General features: G+C 38.3%; 1 protein-coding gene across 2 annotated transcripts; it reads right to left on the reverse strand.

The window, feature by feature from the left end:
- Nucleotides 1-378: 378 nt before the first annotated feature.
- On the reverse strand, nt 379-10,486 carry LOC135250711 (nucleoporin NUP35-like). Of its 2 annotated transcripts, XM_064327302.1 has the most exons (9): nt 10,322-10,486; nt 9,748-9,915; nt 8,356-8,483; nt 8,195-8,252; nt 6,323-6,464; nt 5,517-5,586; nt 3,545-3,673; nt 2,996-3,151; nt 379-2,678 (listed from the first exon to the last, which is right to left on the reverse strand). In XM_064327302.1, the coding sequence occupies exons 1-9, from the start codon at nt 10,332-10,334 to the stop codon at nt 2,601-2,603; spliced, it is 942 nt and encodes a 313-aa protein (XP_064183372.1). In that variant the 5' UTR covers nt 10,335-10,486; the 3' UTR covers nt 379-2,600. The 2 variants fall into 2 exon arrangements, with proteins under 2 accessions (XP_064183372.1, XP_064183373.1); XM_064327303.1 differs by lacking the exon at nt 9,748-9,915.
- Between the last annotated feature and the right edge of the window lie 11,476 nt (nt 10,487-21,962).

The raw sequence follows: 21,962 nt of genomic DNA on the forward strand, positions 1-21,962 counted from the left end.
AATACACTTTGCAGATTATTTTGGCCTAAACCCCGATGGAGCAAACCAGATGCAACAACTTGAACCTTTAGAACTACATTACACTACATTTATTTGGTGACAAACAATAAGTGCTATAAATCAATTGCTAATGGAAACAATTTTGCGTTTTAGATGTGTGAAGTGTATTTAAACCACACAATTCTTCTGTCATCTAACTTAGCAGGTCAGTACTCCTTTAAAGGAATGAAAGTACCTACAACACCATTTTTCCAGTGATAAAGTCGATTACATAAGAATGGCAAAGAGAAGTAGAACACCAACTGTTTGAGGCAAGTTCCACAGGGATGAGTTGTGTACTAGTCAAATAAAATAAAAAGGACACCACATCAACTCACATTGATGTTCAAAGGACAAGTTATTTATTACACTTTTTGAAACTGCGACAGTTATTTTACTGTAGTAAACATTTTTGAAATATTAAAATGTATTATTAGTTTTAAAAATTTCAGCACAATCTCCAAAAATGTACAATTTCTTTTAAATACAAAAGGCATTTCAATGCATAAGCAATTACAATGTGCAATCATTAAACCCCAAAATAATATAATTTATAAATATAGTAAGTTATACATAAAACCAACTTTTAAGGCCTTCACTGGGTGCATTTCAGAAAAAGCATTGATCAAAAACATGCAATGCATTGATCTGAAGACAAGAGGGTTTTGTTGTCATATTTCCTTTTAGACATTAAACCACCTGCACATCATGGATACACTGAAGGTAATTTCACTGAAAATGTAAAAGTGATTTAATTCACAACTCAATCAACATACATACACATTAAAAAGCACGGAACCCATTTCCACCTCATATCCTCACTCAACCATACAATTTTTTTTCCACACTGCCATTAGCATGTGGCAAAGCTTAGATAATAAATGATAATAAATTGACACTTCAAGTCCCTTCAAGGAGACCATTTTTTAAAAACTTCAAATCACATGCAAGTGGCTGTCCTGATTAAGCCATTTACTATTAACATAAATATTGGAGACTTTCAAAAACAAATTTGACCTGTTGCTGATCATTCCACAAGTCCTGAGAGCAGAAATGAAGTACAGTTGCCTGGAGAAACTCTTTCGTTTAGAAGATAGTTCACTTTCTGGAGTGTTCTATAATATTTCAGTTTTAGTGTTCATTTTAGATATTTTAGATATTTACAGAAGGTTCTGACAATGTGCCAGCTTGGCTGGTATACGGGCATAAAGAGGTTTGAGGTTTTAAGATAAAAAATACACTTCATGCAACTCAAGACACTTGTAGAGTAACATTATGCCTCCAGAGGTTTTAAAATAAAAATATTTCTTATTTTCAGTTGGTGCCGTTTCCTATTATGTATGGAGCCTGAGACTACACTCAATGAAAGAAGTGACATAACTTCCTATATCAACACAACATGTGGGGAGAAGCAAATTATAGCATGAGGGAGAAGACCTCACAGCAACAAATCAACAGGGCTGCAAATGGTTTGTACTAATTCAGTAGCAACTTGAGGGTAAAACAAATGAAGAAATGGTCTTCAAATCACCTTTACAAACTAACTTTATACAACCCAGATTTATCGAAAATGTAGAGTTGTCCTCAAACAGGAAGTCATCCGAACTAATGTACCTTCCCTCTTCAACCTCTCCGCCTCCATCTATCACAAATGTTCATCTATAAATTTGGTCTTGAATAAACAGGGTTTGGCAATGTACCTAAACTTCTTCAATCTCATAGTCAGACAAAATCATTGCTTCGCTTAAAATTTTAAATTAATCTTCTCATATGTATAGTCACTAGAGGCATAATGTTGCTATACAACCTGCTCTCTATTTCATGATCACACAGAAAATCTATGTGGCCCAATTAATAACATACACTGAAAAAACAGCAGACAGCGAACTATCTGTTTAAGGTCACAGGCATTTTTCATTAAAGGGACTAACTGAAGTTCAGAGTCAATGGTTAAAACCACTATCACATGAATGGCTCCTGAGTGGCTCAATCACTACTACGAGCATAGACTTCATCCTACAGCTTACACATCATGAGGTTGGATTGTCATCGGCTGACAATGACAGTTTTTGTTGGCAGAGCACAACCTTTTCTTGTTGCTTAATGAACACTAAATGCCAATGCAAAGTAATTGCACAGTGTCTGTAAAACAATTAAGAGCTTTCAATATGAATACTAACTATTGTAAAAGAACAAATCTAAATTTTAATTTTCAGCGAAGCTTCTTTAAACGTGGCCTAAAAGTCCAAATGAGTCAATATTAAGACATGCTTGCAGTTCTCTTTTCTTTGATTTGTTTTGGTCTACATTTACCACCTTATTTTAGTCATACTTTATAATGAATTACTAACCCAAATACATACTATACATAATGCATATTCCATTAAACTTTCCATAATTGACCATAAAGTGCACATATTGATTTCTGTATCCAAAAGCCCACATCAAAAAGGATTACCATCAGTTGCATTCCAAAACAACCATACAAGAGCATCAAGTAAGACAAACCAATAGGAATTTCTGTTGGCAATTCACTCTTTCAGACCTCAGGATAGAGCCTTTCACCAGCCAAACATGTACTCCAAAACTTTTGTAACAAAGCTGTCATCTTTCCTTGGTGTTTGTTGATCAGAAACAACCTAGAGACACAGGATTTTTAGATATGAGTGCAGGCATTCCAAAGGTAGTAAGCATAAGGCCATTAGGCCACCATCCAACTGAATAAACACTGAAACTGTTCTTCAATGTATATCCAACGGCTTTTAAATAAATACATAATAGCTGTGAGATAGAGAATGGTTTTAAGTGATACACATTACATGATATGCTTATATGACTGTAAATTTGTCCATCTCGAGTGGTGGTGGTTACCTACCATGTGTATTTTACTAAGTCACTTTGGCAGAAAGCGCTGCTAATTGACTATACTGTAAAATGTAACTGTGAATGAATGTACCTGGTAGTCACTGGTGGACGCCCTGTAGGCGGCACTGAGGGGCCTCATGGCCGAGCATGGGGTTGAGTAGGGCTGGATGGGGGTGCCGTTGGCCTTCACTGGAGTGAATGCCGTGCTGGAGGACGCTGGGCCTTTGTCGGAGCTCTCCATCACATTCTGAAAACAGGATTCAATCAAAAAGAATAGCCCACACTTTCAAGTAGTCATCTTTTTCTGAAAACATTTGAGAAAATCACTTTCGGTTTTGCTTGAGTCCTCTAGTTGTCATGAAATAGTATTTTTTTTTAAACTAGTAGTAGTCATTCATATTAATTTAAAAAAAACAATGAACATTTATTTAACAATGAAAACTGAACAGCTGGTCAACTATCAACTATGATTTTTTTTTGTATGTATTTTGCCATTCAAACATGCACAAATTAATCAAAGTTCAGAATAAAATCTGAATATCACACCAGTATGACTCCAACAGTACAAGAAAAGCACAAAGCATTGTGGTTCCTATATTTCTGAAGTGAAAACTGAACCACTTGTGACTGGCTTACTTACCTTGTCTATGCAAGGTTTAACCCCGATCATGATGGATTCCCCAAAGATTTTCCCATCTTTGCTGAGTGCTTTTCTAGCCTGTAGTTTAGACTGATAATGTATATGCATCCAGTTTCCAGTGTTTGACATCTGTGGGAGGGGAAAAGATATACTGGCAATCATAAAATTTGGCATGTACAAACTAACAAAAGTTATCAAGATAGCATGATGGTTTGATTAGCCCCATGAGATATTGATAACACTAGAGCACAATCCTCGTTGCACACAATAAAATACAAGCAGGGCTCCAGACTAACTTTTTACATTGGTTGCACTGGAGCGCCTAACTTTTTCATTTAGGTGCACCAGCACATAATTTAGGTGCACCCAAAAATTTTCACCGCGCCTTTTGGTGCCGCAATAATACATTTTAAGCGTTACCTTTTTTGTCAGTTCCAATACACATTGGTAATTTCATAACACATTATGTAAATGATTGAAAACAGGTATAAAGGTGCAGATAAATGTTATAGGAATAAAGGAGCACAGCACAAACAAGAAATTGCAATAACCTCAATTGTTTAAAAAATAAACTTAAGTGCTGATGTTTACAGTGATTGACTAAAAATTAGATTTGATTAACTCAAATTAATAAATCAAACTCAAACAACAGTGTGCGCTGCTCCCGGAGGAGTACAGGGCCCGGTTTCACACATACACACTAGTGATGAGCGGATCGGCTCTGACGTCATCCAAATCCGCATGTACGCATAAATCCTCCACCCGAACTAATTATTTTTTTTCCGATTTAGAGACCCGCATGGATCACACATTACCGTTATTTCTCATTATTTCGCAGCTGTTGCATATGACATACCCAGCACTTGACTCGTCATGGTTAAGTATTCAAATCGCTCCCACACGGAACTTTTCTGCCCTTCCTTTTTTTTGTTTTTAATTCTCCTTTTTTAATTTTCTCACAGATCTTTTTTGCCTCCATTGCTGCTTAAGACAAATGGACGCCGCAATTGGCGCAATGAGAGTCTAGTCTGCTAATTCCTGGCGAAAAATGAAGCTTAAAATATGTTCACATTTTAGAGGATGTAATTAATATTTTCCTCACTAATGATGTATTATTTCACTCGTCCGCTATTAATCAGAATGCCCGATCTGCGGATTAACCGCGGTGCCCGCGGATATAACTGCGATCCACGCATCACTAATACAACGCCTTATTTTTTTCCCCCACCCGCATTCAGCGAAGAATAATATCAGGGTCAGAGCCAATCATAGGCAGAGTACGGGCGGGTCTTCGCAGAATGTGGGTGGAGAAAAAAAATAACGCTACACACATACACACACAGAGACAGACATGCTAAATGTCAGGTGCACCGGTGCGACCAATGAAAATGTTTAGTCGCACTTGACAGATTTTTGGTTGCATGTGCGACCAAAATGGTCGCACTCTGGAGCCTTGACAAGTATTCTGTTTTAACAACATGATTTAATACAAACTCAACAGTAAGCCTAGGATACAATATTATATTTAAAGTACTTCTAAACTTTTTAATGTCACTCATTCACAAGTTGTAACAATTGATCATGAACATGTGTCATGGGTTTGGACAGACCTGCAGCCTGAAAACAAGGAATAGGCAAAATATGTTTGCTGGATATTGTATTACTATTTAAATTGGACTATTGCGTTTAAATCAACAATCAATGCTCTATTATAAATGGGTAATATTCTTAGCATACTACATATAAAATAAATATATTAAGTGAAGCACACATACTATAATAACAATGATATAAGTGATCATGTTTAGTATTTAATTAAGTATTTCTATGTTACTGTACATTTGTTAGTGTACCTGGAATTCAATTTCACCTGCCCAAGTTTTTAAATTCAGCTACTCAGAAATACTGAATTTATAGAGCAATAGCTTGAGAGCATGTGTTAAGCTTTATGAAGACCAAACTAGGTTCTTACCACATGTTTTAATATGTTTCCATACTGGGCAAACTGCAGTAGGATGTAAGAAGCAGAGGCAGGAGGAAAGCTGGGGAAATAAACAAAATTAAGTGAGGAGGCCTTTCAGACTATTGCGTGCATAAAATCAACTGAAAAAAAGAAACTGTGCACATTGGCAGTACAGGCTAATTCAGAGTTGGGTGATTAAAGGGGAATTTCACCCTAAATCGACCTTTTATTTGTAGGATAGTAGCAGTCCTCCTGATTAAAATGCGCTCTATTAAAAACTCTCCACCTGTAGTGAGCGGAGAGATATAGCCCCAATCTACTGCAAATGCTCCAGGTACCTGCTTCACTAAAGACTACAGTGGGCAGTCCCGCACAATCTATGGGCGGGTGTCAGACAACGGCAGTCACAGGTTGCCACACCTACTGAAGAGAAATATAGGGGCTGGGCTTTACGACTTGGCCTGGAAGCTGTTCTTTGGGAGAAGGTAACGTTGTCGTGAAATTTCTAATTACCGTGAAGAATCCCTGACTTGTTTTCATTCTGCACAGATGTGACTGCAAGCCTAGCTTTTGTTGCTTTATTTAGTATAGTTGGGTAGTCTAATGTAACTGCACTGGACAACCTTCTCTAACCAAGTCACCCGCATCTGGCAGGCAGCGGGTGTTAATTTCCCATCCTGCTGCTATTATATGAAATAAAATATATTTTCAGAAGCGACTGGCCACTTTTAAATAGGAGCATGCATGTTATTTATTTTGCAGTACAGTAACTTTAAAAATGGCCAGTAAACACAATTCACACTGTGTAGGCTCACCCAAAAACTGTGACCCACGTATCATCCAGGTGATCTTCTGCAGACAAAGCATCTCCTTGCGTGTAGAAAGGATCAACTTGGGCTGGGGAGAGTGCAGGCTTTCTCTGCTGTCCAATGCCAGTGGGACTAAACAGGATTGATACTATAAAACAATGGGCAATGGGGGGCAGGGGGGCAAGTTAAGATGTTCCCAAAAATAGCTGTTGTGCAATAAATGTAATGCAGTATTCTGCCGTGCAAAGGCAAAAGGCCTTAACTTCAATTTTGGCTATTGTCATTTTTGGAACATTAAAGATCTGCTTTATCGTGTGGACAAATATCTTGAGTCAATTTTGTTGTTTTTTGGAGAAAATAGTGGGTTGTCTTTGCCATAACTTCCAAAGCCCTAAAGAAGCCAAGGCAGAATCCCGTAACATCAGTTACGGTTCTTTGTCTTTCTTTCGCTGCACTCCGGAACGCTCAAATTGAGTTAAGCCTTAACTTAAGGTACTCTGCCTTTGTTTTTGCTGCGCATCAAAGTGAAGTTACTGTTTATCGCGCTGGAGTTACGGTGTTATGCCTATGTGTCATCGAAGAATTTCTGAGACACACACAGTCAAGCTTGAATAAAGTGTAAAGCAAATATAGTGTTGCAGTGGTTGTTTTTACTAACGTTGCATCTAGCTTTTAAGAATGGCCCATTGCTCTCGAGGGAAAATGTTGGTAGAGATGGCTTTGAAACGCACCCACCAAAATCAAGGTTAGAAAGATTAGGCTGATTGATAGATAGATAGATAGATAGATAGTCTACTCAAATTACTTGTTAGCTACCTAGCTAGCGCGAGCTAACTACTTAACCCTAACTACTTCACAAACAAAACCAAACTGCTCCCATTTGCGATCAGAATGCAAAGAAAGCATTGGAAACAAACAATAACTAGATGGCTTGCAAGCTCTAAGTAATCGTAAATCATACGCAATTAATTCTTTTTTCGTGTCATGCAGGCTAGTCAGTGCCAGCCCGACACTGACAGCCAGGGAAACAGCGCGAGTGGGTTAGGGCTCGCATAGCCACACGACACACCTCCTAAATAGCCTAATCACACACACACACAAGCTCAGCAGTAACAATTCACAATTAAATAGATAGCCTACCTTTTTTTGTAACCTGATAAAAATCCATTGCAAACAACGTCCTTTGAGAAGTTAAATCCACAACATGAGTTTTGAGCATTACTCGCTGCCGTTCAACACGTTAAATCCATAACATGAGTCATCCTTGAGTATCCTACTCTGGCATTCATCCAATTAAATCCAAAACACGAGTCTTGTATCCTTTACTATTCGTTGCGTTAGTAAACATTGCACTCAATAAATTGACTGCAAAACGTTGCAAAACTATTTTGTTTGATCAATGTCATCTGTGTCTACATTTGTCATGTCAGAAAAACAATGAATCTAATCTAAACCTAATTGTGCCATGATCACTAGATTTTATGTAGATGTTATCATTATTATCATATACTGATTTTATATAGTGATCAGCAACCAAATGAGCGATCAAATGGAAGTTAATGCCTTTTGCCTTGGCATGACCCCTTATTATTTTGCAGACAATGCAAAGGCAGAGTACATTAACTTCCAAATAAGGGTCAAGGGTCAAGTTGGAGCTCAAGATTTTTATGTAGATAAATAACTTCATTAAAAAAACAAAGAATTGCCACATTTCCAATATTCTTCCCATAGTTCATTTGGCTGGACAACAAAACAACTTTAAAGTCATTTTTCTCAGTTCTACACTCTGGCGAGTTAAGGTCTTTTGCCTTTGTAGGGCAGTATTGAGAGTACATGAGTACCCAAGTTAAGCTAGTAAAATAAGTAATAGGTACTCACTTGATCCTGGTGCGGTAGCCACAAATTCAGACAATGGGGTTTGTGTAACTGAGAATGGCTGAGGGATGGGGAAAGGCATTGAAATGAGTACATACAAGGCAACGGGCAGATACACAGTAGTTTAGACACATCTCAGACACACAGAGAGAGCACATGCATACTTGCTTGAATGAGCTGAGCGGAGAGATTCCAATTCCTGGACTGGCAAGATCATCATATATGCTCCTCACTGGGGGGGCACCACTCTTGTCCTTAGGCGTGGGGACCACAGGCTGGGGTGGTGACCCACCTGACAAGGGATAAAAGGAATAGGGCCTCTACCTCATCATTATCATCATCCTCATTGTGCATTTTACTTAATGTCTGTGCAATCTACAGATTAAACTGAGTGTCTGGCAATTTTGAATTAGATCAAGTAGTAAACTACTGAACATGTAAACGGGATATGATAAAAGGCCAAGAATGACCATGGTAAATTTAAACGGATAAACTGCACAGATTAAACATCAGATGGAGCCTAACATTCAATATTTTAAGATAGGTTGACAATTATTGCCAGACAGCTAAAACATATAGTTGTTTACCAATTTAATTGCATATATGGGTGCAATTCCTGTATTAGGCATTAACAGTGTTTTCAGTTTTCTGCAGAAAACCCAGCAATGTGCACAAGTTATCTATTAAGATGTTTTTATTTTATTTTTTAATATGCTCTGAAAGTGAGCTTAGTGTACAGACACAAATTAAAACAAACAAACATGGCTATTTGCTCTCTGACCAGTAGAAATGCATAATTTAAAACACCCTTATATTGCTAGCATTGCATCTAAAAACACCAAACTTGACAACAAGACATTCTATGTACATAAGATAAGTGGCTTAACTTTGATGGTCCTGATCAAAACAAACTCCCAAAGCACCCAATTTTGGACAAGCTTTTTTTAATGTTGTTCTTTACTGTTTGCCAAGGAAATGTGATTTGCAAATTCGGTGAATTGGTGAGAAGCATTTTGCTGTACCACGCTGATGGAAAGCAGGGTAAAGCCAAATATATGTGCATTTGTTGCCAAGAAATGAGGCCAATTCATGCTCTGTTATGATACCTCAGAAACTCAGGAGATTCAAGATTTTTAGTGGCAGACGGAAGAAACAACAAAAAAAAACAGCACCATCGTCTATGATGCAATAAAACAGATGTGCACATGTTCACAAATTAATTTATTAACAGTGTTAGGAGCAGTTTAAATTAAGCCGGGCAGTCAGAAACTCCATGCGTGTCTGGTGCAGGAAACTGCTCCCCTGTGCCCTCACTATCACTGTGCCCTCACTATTCTGTAATTCTAGCTCTTTCCTTAGTCAATAGCTTTTGATTTCCCACATTTATAAACAAAAAGAGTTTTGAAGAGCCCCATTTGCAAAATAAATTAAATAAATATATATATATATATATTTTTTTTTTAAACCAAAAATATCTATGCCATGTAATCAAAGGGTGAACGGAGTAGTAGTTAAAGATTATAATTGGGGCCACAATGACTATGAGTGAGTCTCACCGGCTAGGAGAGCCGACCGTAGTTCTATTGCACCACCGGCACCACCAATGGTCCTTGGCTGTGGAGTGACAGGTATTGGCAGATCTCCCATTAGAAACCCTGGTAAGAACTGGGCACCAGGTGCGGGTTTCGGTGTGGTTGGAGAACCCAGAGTCATTGGTTCTGTACCTGCATATTTAAACACATAGCTAAGCGTATCAAAGTAGCTATACATTCATGCGCGTATTTACAGTATGTAGCAATACACAACACACGTAACCCTAGTAAACCAGTTGGCTTGTCAATCTTCTACCACGCGCTTAGGGTCTATTTAGCTAGGTAACATGTTGCTCTGCGTGACTCTGAGCTAACTGTCGCTACATAGATGCACCGTTAGCTTTGGAAGCGTATTTTTTTGCAATCCAAGGATAATAATATATTTCCACATTTATACACTAAATTCGTTTCACAACAGCTAATGTAGTGAATTAGCAACGTTATTTGGCGGCAGTGGTTAGACTACTTTGTAATCTTAGCTGACGAGCTAGCGTCAAGTCAGATATACACATCTAGGCACTCAAGGAACAAGACCCACCTTGAAACTCCATAGCTAACGAATGCCAGATAACAAGTTACTGTTTATCGTCGAACACAGACTGCACATTCAAAGATAGACGCTAGTTACCCAACTAGCCAAGCCAGCCAAGCCAGCAGCTCGTTTTTTTAAAATTCCGGAAACAGTGCCTCATCCGCACCGAAGGATGATGGGACTGTATCTACGTCAGAACGGGGGGTTGCCATCTCGATGGGAATTGCAAAACAATGGAAAAACAAAGTGTTTGTTGTTTTTTTTTTTTGCCAGAAAAATGACTACACACAATTTTGGGACATGTGTTGTATATTAAGTCAAATTCCAACTCACTGTCAAATCACATCAGGTTCAATAACAAGGGGTATTTTTTTTATTTCATTTCATATATCTCTTGTATCCATTTACTGCAAGCCATGCTTGAGCATGACATTAGCCTACGTCCACACATTAGGTCACAATGTAAATGGACTATGTTTATAGGTTAATCAAACGCTTTACAATATGCACTTCATATCAACATTAGGTATTCAAGTGTTATTCTATAGTAATTCTCATTCCTCCAGCGGGGTTTGAACTCGCAAGCCATGCCAGTTTTATACTTTTTGCACTGAGGCACTCTTCTTTCTCCTTGAGTTATTCTGCCCTTTGTTCAGAGCACCTGTTGGTTTCTGATCTCCAGCTTGCAGTAATCAAATTTGACACCAGTTTGTTCATGGTTAATTCTTAACAATGGCTTATTGCTCATAACAACTGTGCACATAGCAATTTCTGGAGAATTCTGTTAAATATAATTTATATAATTACACACACATTTAGAGCCAGGAACTATTTTTGTTAACCCTATTCGACATTAAATTTTGGTTCTCTTCTTTATTTTCTCAGCAAATTATGTTAATAATTTGTGCAGCCCGAAAGATAGCAATTGTATCAACAGATCTAATTTAGGGTAAATTAAATTTAGTTCAGTTCAATACCATTATAAACAACTTTGATGTAAACTTTGGTATGTTAGCTCAATCATGGAATGAAGAAGAACACACATTACATTGAAGAAATTCATTGCCATTGTTTGAATTACAATCCCATCATCCTTCTTACAGATTTATGATGGTGGGTGAAGAGACTCTTGTCTGATCCAGCAGCCGCTGTTGACTTCACAGCATGAGAAACACTCAAAACAGGCAAATATGTATAAACAAAGCACTGGAGATTTTATATTTGCAAGGAACATTATATTTGTTTGCTTATCACAAGCAATTGAAGTTTTCCAAGCAAGCACTCCAGTTTAGCAGTGTATTCAATAAATACAATAATGGTTTTGACAGAACAAGGCTTTTTGACCTGAACTATCTGAATTTTGCTTGTTTAAAAAAAAATACGAATACAGTCATATAGATTTAAACTTATTGCGACAGCTTTTATTTTAGATTTTCATTGTTATTTTTCTTTCACCAGGTGGCAGTAAAGAGCTAACCAGTTTTGCTAGAGACATGTGAGCTGGTCTGCCTGGTAGATTGCATACAGAAATTCATATTTTTCATTTTCTTAGACACAAAACAGGACAGGACCTTATGTTTCTAATGCCCTAACCCCTCAACCAGCCACACACAGACGCAAGGACGTACAAACACACACACACGCAACACCATTGCAATACCTTCCTGTATCCCATCCTGCCATATCTGCTTCTTCTCAGCTCCTCCCCCTGTGGGTGCTGTCCTGGAGCACCTCTGCCTGTTTTCCTATCTGGGCGCAGTTCTGCATTTCCTGTGTTCTGGAAGGGAAGAGGCGGTTCAAAGCCTCCTCTGGCCGACTGCACAGATAATGAGAGACATAATATCCAGGGATACGACAGCCATGGCAACACATCAAACCATTTCCTCCCAAGAAATGGCCTTCCCAGTACGCAGAGTGTGTCCTGGCGGAGGCACCGGAACAGGCCTCGGCCTGCTGTCACCGCGGATACGCCACCACACACAGATCACATGATCCCTTGCACATTCACACACATTGGAACAAAATCGCATATCATTAAAAATAACCAGCTGCCTCCTTTGGCACATTCTACAGTAGAGCTACCCAGAAGGCTGCATTGAAGTAAATGCAGCGGATTATACAATGGTTTAACAGAGGTAAAAGTATAATTCTCTCTCTCTCTCTCTCTCTCTCTCACTCTCTCTCTCTCTCACACACACAAACACACACTATAAATGTTATGGTGGGACATTACAACCTGGGAGAAACCACAAGACTGCTAAAAGACCTGCAGAAAATGTCCAGGTTTCTGTTACTCCTGCCAGTGAAAACTAGGCCTCCAGCTATGACCTTTTGCTTGCCCAGTGATTTCTTTTTCTCCAGGGTGGAAAATCCCACCCCAGTCTGCTGGCGTGATCTCAAGCTGGCAGCTTGTCTGTAAGTTCTGGCGTCGGTGTGCTGTAACACCTTGTAACTAATGTATTCTTTTATTAGAGCAACACTGGGTTTCACAGAAAACACAGAATATTCTTCAAAAGAGTACGTCATTTCAAACGGTAATGAGAAATGAGTGTTGCAATTTAATGCATATTTAATGGCCTATAATTAGTTTAACTACAACACAGAAAATGGCAGCAGTTTTTTTATTTCACTGTTTTCAGTTGCTGCTCAGTGCACTGCAGTTGTATTAACACATAAAAGCATAGGGACATTGCAACAAGAAATGTACTTTTTGAGCCATGCTCTTGGCCCTCTGTATTGATTTTTCTTTTTGTCATTAGTTACACCCAGGATCTTCGATTAAACTTAGTGCCTTTCCCACACAGGGTACTTTTCAAGTAATCACAAGTAAAACCAGTTGACAATACCACAAAAGCAAACATGAGAGTGACTCAGGTAAGAAAATAGTAATTGAATGAAACTACACTGAACCTCAATAAAATGGTAAAGGAATCCATTAGAACAGGGGTGTCACATGAGAGTCCTGGTTTTGCTGTGTTTGACTAATTAAACAATTCATTTCAGCCATTGATTAGCTAAAGACTCAACTGTTTTCAAGGCTGAATTTTGCTGGTGATTGAAAGGAAACCACAAAATCTCAAGTCACAGACAAAGGCTAATTTGTTCAATCATACAAGTTTGTACAGCAGCCATGACAAATAAAAAGCTGAATGAATAATTCTTCTCCTATACCCAAAACGGAAACCACAGTTACCCTCACATACTTGACAAGTAATTACAATGCTACGGCATATAGGACTCTTTAAAGCATGAGTTTGGTTGAGGTTTTACCAGGACTTCCCAGGGCACATGTATTAATATTGTGACATTTCATAAACAACATAAAAACAAAATAAAAAGAATTGTTAAGACTGTAAGTAAAATAATTTTAAAAATGTATATTTTGTATTGTGTATTGTGGTCATTTTTTAAGGTGCGGACAGCAAGCAGATGCATGCACCTATATGGGGTAATCACTTGACTTAACCTTTTTGATAAAAAAGACTTCTGTATAATTATTTAATGCCAAAACATTGTATCATGATTTGAGACAGAAGGTTAAAAGCTTTGATGAGCCATCACAGGCCCTCTATTGGTATAAGACCTTATCTGAGGGCTAATCATTACACAGGGCTTCTTGATGACTGGGCAGATACTGCATACACATAGGAGCCAATAGGCCAGATGTACGTATATAAAAATCATAGCACAAAATGTGGCCTGATGAGGGCATGTTGATGTGTGTGCAGTCTGTGTGAAATTAATGTCTTATTTACTAAGGCTACAGCTAATTACACGATCAGCAAATGGGACTCCCGACTTTTTTCAACACATTTTGCGTATGAAACACTATGGGCAGTGCAGGACAAAATGTGGACTGTGATATTTCATATTTGGTGGCAATTGTCGATTTAAATAATCCAGATGTGAGAATGTGTGAATGTGTGTAATGTTGCAAGGAGCTTGACTATTGCCAGGATGGAATGGGAACATCATGCGAGAGGTTCTATGTCATTATTTAAAATTATTTCTATGGCTGGTTTTTTGTCACAGGTGTCAGGAATTCCATGATTTTTTGGCAGTTCCCTTTTTTGGTAACTATAATACAGCCTGCAGTCAGTGATTAAACGTTTGACGGCCCGTCAACAGTCCTGATGCTGCTAGCTCCTTCTCCCATAGCTATGGTAACATTGTCAGTAACATTGTGAATGGCTCAAACCTGACAATGTAGGCTACAACATGCACTAAATCTAATTTTAAAGAAATAAAAACAAACACATGGTAACCCTTTTTGTATTATTTTAGTAATGCAATTTGAGCACACTATGTTTCTAACAATGTTCTGTTAAATGCAAAAAAGCACAGACTTTCTATGGTGGACAACAACTACTAAATGCACCTGCCTATCAATGCATTTACTTGTATTTTTTACTAGCAGCAACTGTCATGATTTTTTAAATATTTCAAGTGCTTGTTACTGTTGCTACAGTTACGCATGTTTTTTCAATCATCTCCTACTATTCCGCATGAAATCTGTTGGTTAATTTAATAAATGAATTTGTTTAAACACTCCGTGATTTCTGGCTCTTTTTCCAGTTTTGACTGCTTTGTGAATTTAGCTATTTTTTTCTGTGACAAACACCCAGTCTTTATTTTGTGACTGCTTAATCTGTACTATTTGATGAGTTTCTGCCCAAGGAATTGAAATAGTGTGCTTCCTGTGGCAAAGATTCTCTCAGTTCATCTTCAAGGCCTATAACTTCATTTTGCTTGTGCTTTGATTTACACCTGCTCTTTAGGGGCATTTCACACATAATAAAACCTCGTTAAATGTGCAAACTTTAGTAAATTCAACAGAATACATAATCAGCCACATCTCTGCTCATTATTTGCACGATTCTCACTGTGCCTTCTTGGTGATATTGCACTTTTGTGCTCCTGAAAGTTACACTGATTTTCTCCACTTCTGTATGTCACTCTGGATAAGAGAGTCTAAGTGATTGTAATGTGAATAACCTACACACACAACAAAGGAAACCACTACTTGTCTATTTCTCTGTTTAAAAGCCATGTTATTTTTTCGTGGTGAAGAGGGAGAAGAGGCCTCGTTAATAAGGCCAGCGCTGATGGTGTAACACTAGGATTGGGACAAAATGCAAATAGCTCTAAATACAGTCACACATCTGTGAATATACTTTCTGCCTCTTCATGCCATTAACCAGCTCACCACATAAACTGAGTCCACCCACACAATTATGGCCTTTCGTTGACAGCATTTACATCATTTCATAACTATGTACTAAGAGTCAGGAACAAATGTTCACCTAAAAAGGACTTGTGCTCCATTGCCTTTTGGTCTGCCTGACTAGCCCCAAATGTGGTGTGACTGCATGACTATTGTGACCAGAACAAATTCCTGACCATGGCTGTCAGCCTGTGGATGTGAGTTACATCTTCTACATGGTTCTGGTCATAAATAAAAGTACTTGTAATTGCTTATCTGTGGCAGGTTTATGGTACTCTAAATCAAAGCCCACGCCCATGTCCTGTGCCCTCTGGTTCAGATTTAGCAGCACTATTGTTGATTTGGTGTATTGTGATGGTCTCACCAAGCAAGCTCCCACAAGGTTCTGTTCATTCAGGGAAGTACTTCCTACAGCAGGGGTGTCAGATTCCGGTCTTGAAGGGCCACAGCGTCTGGCTGTTTTTGGTATGTTTTAATAACGAGTGATTTGATTCATTTATTGGCCAACCCAACTTATTCTTAAGGTCTTAATTGGCTGCTGGATAAAAAAACAAACACTATGGCACTCATGTCCTATACATTTACTGTAAATGTAATTTACAGTGTTTTGTTGAACGATCTCATTGCATGCAGAACACTGAAAGCCCAATAAATTTTCCCATGTTTGGATTAAATGCCATGGAGTTGAGTGAATACTGTGATAAAATGTTTATTCATGAATGTTGTGATTTTATATAAATTAAAAGAAAAGGTAACATACCATCAAGGTAATATACAATAGGGGTTGACTTGAGCTCTGTCTGGTTTCTGGTAATTTACTTTTGGACTTGAAGTATTCATGGCACATGTAGCCCTGAATTTGAACAGCATCTTTGTGTGCAAACTGTAATTAGTATCTCTGGAGTATTTGCCCATTATTTAATACAGTACATACTGACGTACCCAGTTTCATGAGCACAAAGGAAAGGAACACAAGTATTTGTAGGAGAAAATAATGGTGATAATAATTAGTAAAATTGCAGGGAGCTGTTGTGGAATGGCATAGATTAAAGCCCATTTTCTATTGATTGGACCGATCACACAGATGTCTTTTAAAACAAATCATTTAAAAAGTTTGTTTTTCTATAACATTTATTTTTATTTTGTGTAACACCTCAAAACTCAGTGGATGGTGCTTCATCTTGAAACAGGACAATGATTCCAAATATAAAGCAGCCAAAAGGCAAAAAGTGTAATGTTCTTTAATGGCTCAGTCAATCACCTGACCGAATCCAACTGACCATGTGTTTCACTTGCTGAAGACAAAAATGAAATTCAAAAAATCCCCCAAAACAAACAGGAACTGTAAATGGCTGTAGTACACGCCTGGCAGAGCACCACCAGAGAAGATACGCAGCATCTGGTAATTTCTGTGGATTACTGACTTTGGGTAGTCATTTCAAATCCAAAGCATTTCCAAAGCAAGTACTAAATATGACTTTTTAAAATTTTTATATTAAAATCATTAGTTCAATTACTTTTGGTCCCCAAAAATGGGGGGACTATGTATTAAAAAACTGTAATTCCTACAGGGATGTGGATGCAAATTCCCTTAAATTAACTTTCTGATAGTCTTTTTGACCTCATATTAATTACTTCTTTTCAAATCCAATGTGCTGAAGTACAGAGCCAAAGCATTGTCCAAATACTTACTTACTGCACCTTATTTTACAAACCTTGTCTTCAGGACATGATTCATGATGATTTATTGCAGATGATTCTTTATGTGTTTTTCAAAATAACATAGTTTACTTTTATATTTCCACTGCCTTCTGTGAGCAAATTAAGGTTCACCTGAAATGTAATTACTGAGCAATTAACAACAGATTTGGCTCTGTTATATGAATATATTTTGAAAAACATTCTGAGGGTTTCAAATGGCTTAACACATGTGTTTCTGATCAACCAACACATTCAAAAAAGCAAACCCTGGTGTCACAGGAAATGAAAGGAAACTAAAAGAGACCCAGAACGACAGTTTGTCTTGTCAGCAGTTCCTTGTGATGTGAAATATAGGGGTCTGTTATTCTTTCTGGCACTTTCTCACCATCAATGATGACGGAGCTGGCAACCCGTCAGGACTCAGTTCTGGGGCAGTTAACCTTGTCAGCAGTTCTGGAGAGTGCTGAAAATGTGAAACGTCCCACTATGGTGTGACAAACACGTTTCATGTTGTGAAATTCTCTATGTTCGCTCATTAATGACTGTTGGGGGGATGCTTTTATCTCAAGCCAAGAAACTACCTGCCACATGGATTCAGTATAACGTGTTGCTATATTAACTAAATTATTGCACTGTAATAGTTTATAGTTGTTAAATGATTGTTTTTTTTTCGCAAATAAAGACATCATACAAACACAATCACACTGTATGGAAATCTCACACAAACACACATACACACACACACACACACACACACACACACACACAACACATACATATGTGGGAGCACAAGAGAGATACTGACCCCTCCTTCCAATAATAAAACAAGACTTTGCTGCTGTGTTTGATGATTCCCACATGGCGAAGAATTTCAGTAGCTAAGTAAGGCTGAGTCTCAGATTCTTTTCAGTGTTAAACTGCTTTAGTTTCAAAGTCAGGGCAACTCTTAAGTACTGCAATGGTGAGCCAGGCCAAATGAGTGGGCAGAGAAATCACTGAGAAGATAATTACTGCTGAAATAAAAACAACATTTTGTCTTAATTCATCAACACACATCCTGTGCTCCATGAATAATTTACAAAATAACTAGAAAGCAAAGACGTGTGTGGTGTTATTGCAGGCACAGCATTAAAATCTACTTTGAATCATATCAGAAAACATGGTCTTACAATCATACTGAATTGCTTTGTGGGTGAATAACAGATAACGTGTCTCACAGCAGTGTAAAAACTGGTTATCACTTGTGTAGATGAGGTAAAATATTCAACTGTGCTCACAAGGGATCACAAGACGTGTGTCCTCTGCAAATAGTGGTGAAGATCTGTGAAAATATTGCTACAGTTCTGCATGGAACCGCCCCTTATCAAAAAGATCCACAAGTCCCTGTCTCACCCCAAGTACAGCAACTCCCACAGTGCACTTAACTGATTTATTGGTTTTGACTTCAAATGTTAGTGTCCTGTAACCACTGTTTCCAACAACATGTCCTTTTCAGTGCATTGGCTCATAGAAAATAAGAATCATTTATTGACATGACCTATTGAACAAAGTTCGTTGGCACTGTAAATCACAGATTTCATTACTTGCTACAGTACTCAGTCTCAACACATCAATCATATTAGATTAAATTGAGACACAATAGAAAGTAGAATCTTTTATCCTCAAATACCATTTAGACAAGCCCTGATGATCATCCATATCCATCCACTCATCGATTATCTAACCCACTTATCCTGGGTCATGAACGGTGCTGGAGCCCTGCATGCATTGGGCGAGAGGCAGGAATACACCATGGACAGGTCGCCAGTCCATCACAGGGCTCACACACACACCATTCAATCATGCAGTTATACACCGGCTGTTGGGGTTGGAGGAATTTCTATGTACATAGCCTGACAAAATATGTCTGTATGCTTCCAAATTCATCCTACTGCTGCCACGCTCTGTTACATCATCCATAAGGATGAGTGAGCCTGTGCCAGAAGCAGCCATACATGGCCAAGCCATGAATTGCCTCCTCCATATTTCACAGCTGGGGGGGGGGGGGAGGTTCTTTGGATCATGGGCTGTTCTCTCCTTTCTCCACGCTGTTGGCTTTCCATTACTTTGGCAACAGTTTATTTTAATCTCAGCTGTCCATGAAAATTTGTTGCAAAACTACTTTTTGGTGAATTCTAATCTGGCCTTTTGATTCTTGCTGCTGATGAGAGGTTTGCGTCTTACAGCGTAGCCTCTTTAATTCGGGTCTCAAAGTCTTCTGTGTACACTGGCTTGAGATATGTACCTCTTCCCTCTGGAGATGTTGGTAATGTCACTAACCCTTGTTTTATAGTTTTTCTTCTCAGCTCTTAGGATTTGTCCACCAGTGTGTGGGCTTTTCGTTTTCAAGACTTTCCAAACTGCTGTACTTGAAATACCCAGGTTCTGTGCCATCTTTCTGAATTAATTCTTCTGTTCTCTCAGCTTACAGATGAGTTGTTTTAACGCAATAGTTACATTCATATGTGTTCTGCCTCCAAATGCAGTCTCCACAGATGAGAACATCCTAGATACAGGCTAAAACCTAGATACTGCTCTTTTATGTGTGAACAATCCATGCAAAAGGAAACAACTGAGCAAAAGCTGACATGTTAATTTTGTACAACTGAAAATGGGGGATTCAACACAAAAACAGCTGTTTCTGTAAACTGGTAAAACATACACTTGTAAATACCATGAAATAAAATCAGATGGTCTGTACTTCAGTCTCATATTAATATTTGATCTCAAATCCAAATGCCTTAAGTATATAGCAAGTATATAGCAAAAATAAAATTCTACCATTACCTTACTTTTGGAGGGCACTATATATGCTTATAAATGCAGTATATGACCAAAAGTGTGTGGACACTCCTTGGCCTAGGGCTGTTTTTCATAGTTTTGGCAAAGCCCCTTAGTTCCAGCAAATCTTAATGCAATAACATTCTAGATGATTCTGTGCTTTGTGGCAGGCCCTTTCCTGTTTCAGCATGATAATGTCCCTGGGCCCACAGCGAGGTCCATGTAAAAATGGTTTTGTTGAAATTGGTGTGGAAGAACTTGACTGGCCTGCACAGAGCCCTGACCTCAACCCCTTCCAACACCTTTGGGATCAATTGGAAAGCAAACTGCAAGCCAGGCCTAATCCCCAATCAGTCCCCAACTAATGCTCTTCTGGCTGAATGGAAGCAAATCCCTGTAGCGGTGCTCCAACATCTAGTACAAAGCCTTCCCAGAGGAGGGGGGTTTGTTATAGCATGAAAGGCTGGACCAACTCCATATTAATGCCCATAATTTTGGATGAGATGTTGGATGAGTAGGTGTCCACACACTTTTGGCCATGTAGTATACCATGAAATAAAAGCTGGTGTCCTTTTGGCCAGTTTTGGCATTGCAGTGGGAATAAGCTCATTGTAGCCCATGTAGCTATATTTAAAATTCTGGAATTGCAGTTGGTACAAAAACAAGCATACCCAGGGGTCCCCCAGGACTAAGTTTGAGCACCACACTACCAGATCATATATTCAGCTGTACCCCCACAGGAATACAAAATGTAAAACACAACCTTCACAACTGACAATGCAAAATGTTCCTTAATACTTTTTTTACAGAATTCTATTGACTGGTTCCATACAATTCTCTACAAAAAATTGTAATGGCCATCATGACTTGAGTACAGTATGTAATATACTGTATAAGAAATGTTACATGTGTAAAACTTCTCACAATTTTACATGTGTCTCCAATGTCTTCTTTCATGGACTGGTGGTATGCTGCACACTCGTATGGGCTGCGGTCATAGACCTTCCATCTTCAGAGAGAGAATTCCTTAGTTGGGTTCAGGAATGGGGAGTGAGGTGGAAGGAACCATGAAGAACTTAGGATGAGCTCCAAACCACTGGGTAGCAGTGGTGAGTGCTGCACCACCACAGTCACTTCTGGGCCTAAGTCTGTCTCTTCTTGGTGATGCGGGTATCATGAAGGGAATATAAGAAAGAGAGAAGTCATGCTGTATTGCATAGCCAAGAGACTACATTGCAGGTCATTACTGTTTCTGGTTTAGACAGCCATTGTTTTCAGAGTGTGGACTTTAGCAGAAAGGTCCCAAACTATTGAGAAAAACTGCAAACTTGGAAAGAATATAAGAATATCAAAATCCAGTCCCGGCATAAAGCCATCCATTTGGGGAAAATACAATGTTTGCCTAAATAATCTGAAAATTAAAGGCATTTTATTTCTGATAAAATGTCTTTTATCGCTACTGAAGAAATTTTCCCTTGATTAGAGCAGAGTGTAGCATCCATGTTTGAACCCAGGAAATTTAAGCTTACAGGAGTCACAATTATCTATACATTGAAGAAAGAGAAATCGTTTGGTTTATCCTGACCTTGTTCTTTTTCCTATGTTATTTCTTGAATTTGGCTCCAAGAAAAGCCAGTCTTTAAAATGGTATTTAAGTTTTATACTCCCTCATTTCATTGACATAGATTTAACATTTTCGTGTCTAACAAATATGTATTGTGTCCTTGCTCTTATCATTCCCCCATTGTTTCTTTTAAATCTATGGTTGTATTATGTATATTTATTATATTACTGTAAAGCACTTTAAACTTGTAGCCTGAAAAGAGCTCTAAAATATATACTGCATATTTAGACAGTTCCATACACCTACAGCATGGCAAAAAACCACATATAGTCAAAACA

The sequence above is a fragment of the Anguilla rostrata genome, chromosome 3 (assembly GCF_018555375.3).
Source record: "Anguilla rostrata isolate EN2019 chromosome 3, ASM1855537v3, whole genome shotgun sequence".
Taxonomy (NCBI): domain Eukaryota; kingdom Metazoa; phylum Chordata; class Actinopteri; order Anguilliformes; family Anguillidae; genus Anguilla; species Anguilla rostrata.